Source organism: Diaporthe batatas, assembly GCF_019321695.1.
Source record: "Diaporthe batatas strain CRI 302-4 chromosome Unknown Contig00001, whole genome shotgun sequence".
NCBI lineage: Eukaryota > Fungi > Ascomycota > Sordariomycetes > Diaporthales > Diaporthaceae > Diaporthe > Diaporthe batatas.
In genome coordinates this window covers 1,023,789-1,034,520 of record NW_025408548.1, presented here as the reverse complement: position 1 = coordinate 1,034,520, position 10,732 = coordinate 1,023,789, and the positions used below count along the sequence as shown (strand labels likewise).

The 10,732-nt window shown below is 58.0% G+C and overlaps 1 protein-coding gene across 1 annotated transcript; it reads left to right on the top strand.

Annotated features, from left to right (window-relative positions):
• The first annotated feature begins 1,072 nt into the window (after positions 1 to 1,072).
• KVR01_000168 (uncharacterized protein) lies at positions 1,073 to 5,085 on the top strand. Its single transcript, XM_044782675.1, has 4 exons — positions 1,073 to 1,594; positions 1,818 to 3,711; positions 3,772 to 4,030; positions 4,088 to 5,085. The coding sequence occupies exons 2-4, from the start codon at positions 1,848 to 1,850 to the stop codon at positions 4,206 to 4,208; spliced, it is 2,244 nt and encodes a 747-aa protein (XP_044650117.1). The 5' UTR covers positions 1,073 to 1,594; positions 1,818 to 1,847; the 3' UTR covers positions 4,209 to 5,085.
• Positions 5,086 to 10,732: the final 5,647 nt, after the last annotated feature.

Below are 10,732 nucleotides of genomic sequence, written 5' to 3'. Positions count from 1 at the left end.
GGCCCGAGCCATGACTTCAAAATGAAGCTCCCCCTCATGTTCATGGTCATGCTTGGCCTCGCCTCCATTGCTGTCGCGTGTACAGCATCGCAACCCTAGGGAGGGCCGTGTCAGCACGGAACTGTGGGCCTTTACCACCGACTAAACTGACACCTCCATCGTGCTGGAACAGTGACGAAGCTTGCCGAAACCAGCACGAGAGCTGCAAGGCAAAAGTGCATCCATTGCTGGCAACTTTAGCGACTGTCCATGCACCGAGACTTCCTACAGAGCGTACTTGTGCAAAGGCTTCGACTGCATTGGGGTAGACTGCAAGGATGCCATGTAGTCTACATCCTGGAGGTGAACATTTCTCCGTGTCACAAGGATGGAGGGGCAAGCGTGGGATGAGAACCAAGCGATAAGAGATAGCGAGACCTTCCTTCCCCCGGGAGCGAGGGCTGCCCCGCACCTGCCTCAAATCGGATGCTGCCAGGCTCACCGTATCCATGCAAGTCAAGTCAGTAACGAAGAGCAGGCGTATGCAGTCTGGCAGTCTGGCAGCCTGGCAGTCCTCTGAAATGGATACGGTGAGCGAGTTGGTTCATGGTTGGGTCCTGCGCCGTCGACACAGCTACAAAGTACTCCGTAGGAAGGTACCCCATTAACATGCGCATTTACGACAAGTTCATTGTAGACGGGGAAAGAGGGGCCTGAAGTGGCTGGCCACTGATGCTTACCTGATTACCAAGGTACCTCAGCAACTGGCGCTGTGCAATGTTTGTTCCCTGCGAAATGAAATGGGAGCAATTCCATCATGGCAGGCATGGCTACTATGCTAGGCCATCCCGATCCATGCACTTTTGTCTTGGTAGCCCTGGGGCGGATGGCGGATAGCAGATAGCAGAGCAGGTCCGTCGCGCGACCAGCAGCAAGCAATGGGTCAGGCGCGGTCGCTGCTGGCGTACTCCGTAAAGAGGCACGGGTTGACGGGGTACGCAGGTACTTCCGTACTAGCGCATGTGACGCGCGACCGACAGCCTGCCCAGCCCAGTCCAGTCCAGTGCCAGCAAACAGCGACTGCAGGCGGGAAAAAAAACTTCATCAAAAAAGGCCAGTCGACTCCGCAGGCCCCTTCCTTCCTTCCCTTCCTCCCCCCTCAACCCACGAACAACCTCTTATCCTCAAGAAACCCTTCACGGTCGCGCGAGCTTCAGATTCCCTACGTACGACTTCACCATCGTACATGTGTTCTGTTCTCGTCTTTCCCAATCAGAAAAACTCCACAAAAAAAATTTGAAAACTCCCGCAAAAAAGACCAAATCCCAGCCAACCCAAACCAAAAAGAAAAAGAAAAAAACTACAAAATCACAACAAAAACCTCATCCCCTCCCTCCTTCTCTTCAAACAAGTCAAGACGCGGAACTTGTCGTCTTCTTCTTTGATCAGATCAAGCCCTTGCGACCTGCCAATACCGAATCCGACAGATTCCAGCATCACGCGGTCCTCCTTTGACCTCCCTGGTTTGCTTTGTCTGCAGTCAAGCACACCGTCTGGTCAACCTGGTCCACTCGTCGTCGCCGCACGATCCCATCGCATCAAGACCCATACTTAGGTTCGTTGACTCCAGGCGACGCATACACACTGCGCATCACGCCTCGCTCTCCCTCCACTGAGCAAACACCTTGCATCATACTTCCCCCACCCCCCAAATACCAAAAATACCACGTCGCGACGGCAGATCCTCCGACCGCCGCGGCACTGTCCATGAGCCCATGCACATCAGCATCAGCTACTTGACTGTCGATCATTACTGACCATCGTCTCCCATCGTGCAGTGTCGTCAAGCGCACCTTTCATCCTTCGAAATGGCCGCCCCTGCTTCCACCGCCGCTGTTGACCAGCTCGCTGCTGATCTCGGCAACACCAGCCTCAACGGCTCCGACAAGAACCCTGCCAACATCAACACCGCCGTGAACCCCACCGAGGGTGCTGAGGATGGCGCCCAGCCTACCCCCAACTCCGCCGCCCCTGGCAACCATGCCTCGTCTGCCTCCCTCTACGTTGGCGAGCTGGACCCCACCGTCACCGAGGCCATGCTCTTCGAGCTCTTCTCCCAGATCGGCCCCGTCGCCTCCATCCGTGTTTGCCGTGATGCCGTCACCCGCCGCTCTCTCGGGTACGCCTACGTCAACTACAACACCACCGTCGATGGCGAGAAGGCTCTTGAGGAGCTGAACTACACCATCATCAAGGGCCGCCCCTGCCGCATCATGTGGTCCCAGCGTGACCCTGCCCTGCGCAAGACCGGCGCCGGCAACGTCTTCATCAAGAACCTCGATGTCGCCATCGACAACAAGGCTCTGCACGACACCTTTGCTGCCTTTGGCAACATCCTGAGCTGCAAGGTCGCCCAGGACGAGCACGGCAACTCCAAGGGCTACGGTTTTGTCCACTACGAGACCGACGAGGCAGCCTCCCAGGCCATCAAGCACGTTAACGGCATGCTGCTCAACGAGAAGAAGGTCTACGTCGGCCACCACATCCCCAAGAAGGACCGCCAGAGCAAGTTCGAGGAGATGAAGGCCAACTTCACAAACGTCTACGTCAAGAACATCCAGACCGACTGCTCCGACGAGGAGTTCCGCGACCTCTTCACCAAGTACGGCGACATCACCTCGGCTTCTCTTGCCCGCGACCAGGAGACCGGCAAGAACCGCGGCTTCGGTTTCGTCAACTTCACCACCCACGAGGCTGCCTACAAGGCCGTCGAGGAGCTGAACGGCAAGGACTTCAAGGGCCAGGACCTCTACGTCGGACGTGCTCAGAAGAAGCACGAGCGTGAGGAGGAGCTCCGCAAGTCCTACGAGGCTGCCCGCATGGAGAAGGCCAGCAAGTACCAGGGCGTTAACCTGTACGTCAAGAACCTGAGCGACGATGTCGACGACGAGAAGCTCCGTTCCATCTTCTCCGAGTTCGGGCCCATCACATCCGCCAAGGTCATGCGTGACGCGATCGAGGCCGGCGAGGAGCAGGAGGACACCGAGGGCAAGGACAAGGAGAACAAGAAAGAGACCGAGGAGACCTCTGGCGACGACGAGTCCGGCGAGAAGAAGTCGGACAAGAAGTCAGACAAGAAGTTCGGCAAGAGCAAGGGCTTCGGTTTCGTCTGCTTCAGCAACCCTGACGATGCCACCAAGGCCGTCGCCGACATGAACCAGCGCATGATTGACGGCAAGCCCCTCTACGTCGCTCTGGCCCAGCGCAAGGACGTTCGCAAGTCCCAGCTTGAGGCTAGCATCCAGGCTCGGAACCAGATCAGAATGCAGCAGGCTGCCGCCGGCATGCCTGGCCACTTCATGCAGCCACCAGTCTTCTACGCTCCCGGCCAGCAGGGCGGTTTCCCCGGCGCCGGCGGCCGTGGCATCCCTTACCAGCTCGGCATGCCCATGCCTGGTGCTCAGGGTGGTCGTCAAGGCCAGTTCCCCAACGCTTTCCCCGGCCAGCCTGGCGGTGGTCGCGGAGGCATCCCCCCTCAGCAGATCCCCCCCAACATGTACGGGATGCCTGGAAACTTCCCTCCTGCCGGCTACAACCAGCCCAACAACCCTCAGTTCATCCAGGCCCTGCAGCAGGTCCAGCACCAGGCTGCTGCTCTCGCCGGTGGCCGCGGCGTTCAGCCCGGTCGCGGCCCAATCCAAGGTATGGGAGGCATCTCTGGTAACATCCAAGGTATGCCAAATGCCTCGACCCTCGATGCGTCTGGAAGTGGTCACGCTAACACGCTTACAGGCGCTCCTGGCCGCGGCAACATGGGCCGACAAGGCCTCCCCCAGGGCGGTCGTGGCGCCCCACCACCACAGATGGGCCCCTCAGCTGACCTGAGTGCCACTGCACTGCTTTCGGCTCAGGTCGCTGCTGCGCCTCCACCTCAGCAGAAGCAGATCCTGGGCGAGGCCATCTTCCCCAAGATCTCCGCTATCCAGCCTACCCTGGCCGGCAAGATCACTGGTATGCTTCTGGAGATGGACAACCAGGAACTCATCAACCTGTAAGTTTCCGCCAGCCTGTGTATAGTATTAAATAAGCCATGCTAACGTGACCACAGCACCGAGGATGAGAACGCCTTGCGTGCCAAGGTTGACGAGGCCATGAACGTTTACGACGAGTACGTCAAGAACCAGGGCGACGATGGCGAGAAGGAAGAGAAGGCGGAGCCCAAGGCCTAGAGGGTCTAGACACTCGCCAAACTTTGAAACGGCCATCGCAAGCGCTTCTCGATATGATACCCTTGATTACTTATCTTTCTCGATGACCCGCACGACTCTCTACGGTTTTGACAGCACACTTCGTGCTGTTTCAGTTGGCTCTCATGGGAGAGCCCAATCTGACGACGAGACTCAACGACCGAGGAATTTCGGCATCTTCTAGTTTGGTATCTCTGGTCGTTCTGAGGCGGCGCTGTCAAAGCATTCTTCGTGGACCATCTCAATGTGTCCCACAGCGCTCGGAGGATGTACCCTGGTTCTTGTTACACGGTTCAAGCACCCACGCTTCTACCATGCATTGTTGAACGATTTTCTTTTTCTCTTTTCTTTACTCCCAAGGGACGGTGAACCCACGGCTTGGACGATTAAGGATGGACCCCCCGCGTACACGATCTTCTCGGAACGGTCTTCCTCCTTCTCGGCGGTTTTCTACTGGCTGGCGTTAATAGGTTTCCTTTCCGGTTGCTGCTCGTGTTTTTTGCCCATGAAAGGGGGCCGCCATGCTCGGAACCATTTTCTTTCACCCGAGCCGGGCCGAGCTTTGAGATCAAACAATACCCCCGTCGTCACCTGCCGGAATTGAGGCTTGTGCGACTTTACGTCCATTTATCGAGAGGGAGAAAAGGGAACATGGAAGGGATGGGAAGCGATGAGGAGAAGGAGGATGAACGGGATTGGGGGGTGGGTATGAGGATTATGATGATATTGATTATTTGCTGCCTCTTTTTCATTTTCATTTTCATGATGAGATGACTATGGATGGATGGCGATTGATGATCGGTAGAGTTAGGTACTATTATGGACCCCCGGAAAAGTTCTTGAGGTTTTTGTTTGATGACCTGGTCAGATGGATCTCTTGCTGTGCTGATGATGATGGTCTTTGGTGAATGATTTGGTGTGTGTTGGTGTGAGGACTCGATTTCCTCGGAGACATACGCTCCCCTTTATGCACCAGCTTGTGTCGGCCGGGTTGCCTTGCCCTGCCACAGCGTATTGTAGTCGGCGCGGCTCTCGTGCCTGTCCTGTCTGGCCGCCTGTCCTGTAAGGTCTGTCGTTGGTGTGCGCGGCAAACACCTGCAGGTCTTTTGCCAGCCCCGGCTTGCTGTTAATGATGTCCACGCATGAAGACCCAGCCAGCCAGCCAGCCAGCCAGCCAGCCAGTCGCACAGTAAGCAGAAAGTTGACTTTTCAAAAGACACAGTTCCAGTTCTATCCATACCACTTGCCCCTTCACAATTTACGGTGGTTGCTTGCTGGCTTGCTGTGTGCCGTCCCCTCCCCTCCCCTCGCGCCTGCCTCTCTCTCTCTCTCTCTCTCTGTGTGTGTGTGTGTATTTGTGTGAAGGGAAGCCAAACCCTCCCCATTCTTCATCATCATCACCCTCTGCTGAGGTCCGTCCGTCCGTCCTCTTGTGGGTGGGGTGGGTAGGTACACCTACCTATCTTGGGTACCCAGCTGGCCGGCTGGCTGGCTGGCTGGCCGGCTTGGCTGGTCGCTGGTCGTAGTTCCCGGGACAGCGGGCAGGCGGCCCATGTTTACATACATTAGGTAGGTACTTATCAGGCCCATCTCGCCGTGGCATACATGGCGACGAAGCAATGTTTCGATGGATACATGCATGCATGGGTGGGTGCTCAAACACCACCGTCCGCTCCCAGCCAGCAAGTCCGTCCGTCCCTCCCTCGAGGGGCTCGTCCAACTCCGCCCAGCTGCGTCGGGGACCTGGATCACATACACACACACATACATGCATACATCTCCCTCTGAACCACCCAGCCAGCTCAAGCAAGAACAGCAACAACCCGCCCACATCTCTCCATCCACAAAGCCAGGCACGCGACGGGACGGCAACATGCACCACGCGCAAAGGGGTAAAGCATCCGCGTAACAAATACGTATGAGTTGGCTGGCGTGCAAAGTGCTAAAACATGCTCTGTATCTCCCCAGGTCCCCGGGGCACACAACACACAACACCCAACACCGCTCGCTGTCCTAGGCCATCCTGCAACAATCACCAACGCTGCCTACATCCCTGAACTGCCCGCCTCTCTAGACACCATATCGTATCATCTCACAGCCTCCGCCAACCTCCTCCGGATCGACAGGTTCCCCCGAGATGAAGCTCGTGACTTGCTTCCTGACGCACTTGGGACAGGCCGCCCTGTCGCCGCGGCACCACCACACCTGACAAGGTTTGCAGAAGCGAGGTTTCTTGTGCAGGGGCATCGTGGCTTGTGTCGAGGTGTTGATCTCCGAAAGGGGTTGGTGTGTCTGCTTCGTGTGAAGTGTACTTGATTGCTTCTCGGCGTTGTTGGCGTCAGTAGGTCGGTGGGTAAGGTATTTGGCGGCTGTTTTGGTTCGCGTGCTTGCGTGAGCTGTGAGGGCGGCACAGAGGCCTAGCTCAGACCAGTCGTGACCTGTTTGGTCGACATACACTGTCAAGTAAATCCACAGTTCCTCTAACAGCGTACTAAAGCCATGACAAGCCATCAAGTTGGTCACAGAGTCCCTTCGCTGCCACATGTGTTGGTGACATGGGAAGAATCAAGAACAGCCATCACCGCCTCAACAGTGAGACCACCAGGCCCTGAATGTTAAATCAACCCAGTCACTTCCGATCGGTCCTGACAGTATCACACGGACGGTTCACCCCACACCTCGCTTCACAGCAGCCAAGAGAGCTGCGAGGCAACATCAGGGACGGTCGTCGGCGCCAGCCTTCCAGACAACACAGCTAAAAGACCTTGTCAGTCAAAGCCTCCAGGTGTAACTCAACTTCACGAGACTGGCTTACTTACCATGAGACACGAGTCCAGTGCCGTGCCCTGCATCCGCCAGATCGCGGACGGCTTGGCTCCATCGTCAAACCTCAAGGCTGACCACGCGACCGAGTCCGAGCTGATTCCAGGGATCGGCAAGCCTCCGCAGTCAGGCCAAATAGTAATGATACTAGTCCAAAAAAAATCGACGCACCCCGTCTACTCCCCGACAGGCTTCTGCTCGATAAGCCGATCCCTGACGACGCCACTGCCGCCGCCGTAGAGCATCTCCATGAGCTTGCCCTTCTGGCGGCTGCGCACGCCCTCGAGGTAGACGCCGACGTCCTCGAGACCGCGGATCTGCTCGCCCACGGTGAGGGTGGACGAGTTGACGCTGCGCACGAGGGGGCTGACGAGCTTGCGGCGCAGGCTCTCGAGGTTGGCCTTGAGGGCGAGCAGCTTGTGGTTGTGCTCGACCAGGATGCCCTTGTTGCGCACCGTCTTCTCCCGCACGTTCTGCAGCAGCAGGCGGTTGCGCTCGTACTTCTTGACGTCGCTCGCCCGCGGGCCCAGGATACGCGTCCACAGCGACGAGAGCAGGTCCGCGTGCATCTCATCCTGCGCGTTGGACTCGCGCACCACCGTGCGCGCCAGGTTGAGGAACTGGTGGTCGATGCTCTCAAAGAGCCCGAACAGTGCCAGGCTGTGCTGCAGCTCGTTGTTGATGGCCTCCTCGAGGACTGCCAGGAATTCGTTGAATGTGCGTTGCAGGGTCTGCCGGGTGCGCTGGGGATTCGACATGCCAAAGACGGACGTCGCGATGGCACCGATACGAGTGGGCGTGCCGGCAGGCGTCTCGAGCAGGCCGGCGGTGGTGAGCATAGTGTGGATGTTGTCAAAGGCCGACGTTAGGGGCGCGGATGGCAGGGAGGATACTTGGGAGAGCTCGCGCCGAGCCCAGTCCATTACGATCAGGATGCTAAATTGTGAGTGTCAGCTTCTTCATTTCAAGTACCGAGAACATTTGTAGCAGTGGGGAGGTCTTGTTACCTGTCAATGTCCCCATCGACATTGGCAAAGAACTTTGTGAGCTCAATGGCCAGCGTCTTAAGACTGTCACTGAGCTCATCCAGCTCCTTGACAATGATCGGGGCGCTGGTGAGGTTGCTGCTGCGCACGCTCTCGCCCAGGTCCCACACCGCAACACCCGTGGCCTGCAGGTCGCCAACTTGTGCAACGCCATTCTCGCTGTAGTAGATGAGCGGCTCGAAGCTCCGCGCGATGCCGGCGACCTTGACGAGGTCCGGGACGGGGCGACCGTATGCAGGCTGGAACAAGGCGCGGGCGGCGGTCAATGACAGAAAGGCGACCACGGCAGACAGGATCATACTGGACCAGCTCCGTGTGACGAGCCTGTAGGCCGAGCGCACTAGGTTGATGGCCGACTCGATCGGCTCGGTCCGCTGCTGGACCTCGGCGCGAACGGCGAAGCGGATGTCTGTGCGATTGGCGGTTAGTTAGATGTCCACTTCGCGCGAGATCAGGGAAACATGCAGTTCTCAGGATCATCTTTCTGCGGCAGTGCGGCGAGTCTCGCCTTCATCTCCTCTGCGGACGGTTCCTCACTCTTGATGCGGACCTCTCCGTTGGTGGTCGCATCTGCCTTTGCATTCCGATTTCCAAGATTTCCAAACTTGCCTGCGGCCTTGGTGTGAAAGGGCTGCTTCATGGGCTCGGGCTCAGGGCTCCTCTCCTTCTCGGGGCTCATGCTTCCGGTGGGCAGCCTGGTGCGGCAGGCGGCAGCGAGGGTCTCGTCGTCGTCGTCGTAGTCCTCGTCCATGCTGTCGTACTCGGGGCTTGACTCCCTGCTCCTGCTCCTGAAGCGAGGCGGGGGCAGGCCGGCGTATCCGAGCATGTGGTCGCCGCCGCGCCAGAATCCTATACTCTTATCACCGTTTCCTAGGCGCCTCCAGGCTGGCGGGCTGTAGCCACCTCCGGAAGCCATCGAGTTTTCCATCTCGCTCAGGTCGTCCTCCGTGTCGCTCCTGAGGAATCCGCTGTGGGCCGAGGGGTAGCGAGGAAAAGGCGGTGGCGAGCGACTGACCGATTCGAAGTCGTGCAGAGAGGCGTCCAGGTGATCTTGGGGGTCGAACGGCATCACTGGCGGGCCTGTTCCTGGGCTTGCTGTCTTTGGCTCTGTCGGTTTCGCCAGCCTTGGTCCTCCTGGTAGCGCGCAAGACTATGCGCGATCCCGTTCCTGATCTGCGGCGGCCGTCCTCGAGGGCAAGCGTCGCGCGGGGTTGGGGTAGGCCTTCGGTGAGGGGTGGGTGGTTGCGCAGCTCGATTGGGTCGGGCGCGCGGTTGCGATTCCAGTATGGGTACCACCAGGTATTGGTGTAGTCAAAGTACGAGGCAGGGCGATTGGCGTAGTAGTCGGTGGGGTGGGTGGCGACGTCGTCGTGGTACTTGTGCTTGGAAAGCGATACGGACTTGTCGGCTGACCTCGCACTGCGGAATGGCAGGGCAGGGAGGTACAGGGCGAGGAAGACGAGGGCGATGGTGAAGATGGCGAGGGCTGTGCTTGGTGCGATTGTCACACTCACTAGACTGAGGCTGACGTTGTTGTTGACAGTCACGAGCGACTGCATTGAGTGCCTCGCCGGGGTGTCTGGAGGGGCGGGAGGCAGATGGACGATGGATGATATGAGTGAGATAAGGGCGGCGGGTGGCGCGGGAGAGAGGGAGAGAGATGTTGAGAGTAGAGATGGGGGGTAGGGGGTTGTAGTAGTTGGTTTCCGTGTGGTCAGGAGGAGTAGAGTCGACTAGTGCGCAACATGGACTGGTGGTTGCTCCAGTTCTGGGTGCAAGTTCCGTGTGCAGTTCCGTGTTCACCGCTTGTCGCGACAATCGTCAGAAAGGGAGAGAGGGACAGCAATAGTCTCTAACCAAGGGATGCGATCTGGGGCCGAGCTGAAGAGTCGACGTTTGTTTGGCGGCTGTCGCAACGCGGTCTGTGCCTGGTTGGATGGTGACAGGAGCTATAGCCAGGCCTCGGAAAGCTTGAGCATGTATGTGGTTTGGAGGCTGGAGGCAGGAGGGCCTGGTCGAATGAGATGATGCGATGGCAGTGGGTAAGGTAAGGTAAGGTAAGGTAAGGTAGACAAGACAGGTAGAGTTGAGGTTATCCCACCAGGTCGGTACTGTGTATGGGAGAATACTGGCAGATGGGTCATGCGGGTGCGGATCAGGATCAGGATCAGGATAAGGTACGGAGTAATGCGACAAACAGCGTCAAAGCGGAGTGCAGAGGGCTGCAATCGCCGCGGCCGTGGGAGGGAGGATAAGGGAAGTGGAGAGAGAGTTGGGTGGGGAGTCGGGTGGGCTGGGATGTGGACGGTGGACGGTGGACGATGGACGATGGATGGACGGTTGTGTTTGGCCTGTCCTGCCCTGTCCTGCACTGTTCTTCCTGCCCTAGGTATCCTTCCTTCCCTCTCCACCTGCAACCTGACAACCTTGGAAGTTGCTGTGTTCTGTGCTGTGGGCTGCAGTTATTATGACTTGGCTTACAAACATGCAGCCATACAATACGGGCAGATCTCTGGAATGAGGACCCCAGATCAGGTCGGTCTCACTGTGACACACCCACGCAGCTGTCATAAGGTTTTAGATATGCACTCGATGGAGGTAAGGTCCACGGTTGTTGGAAGGGCAGAGGGGAGGGGG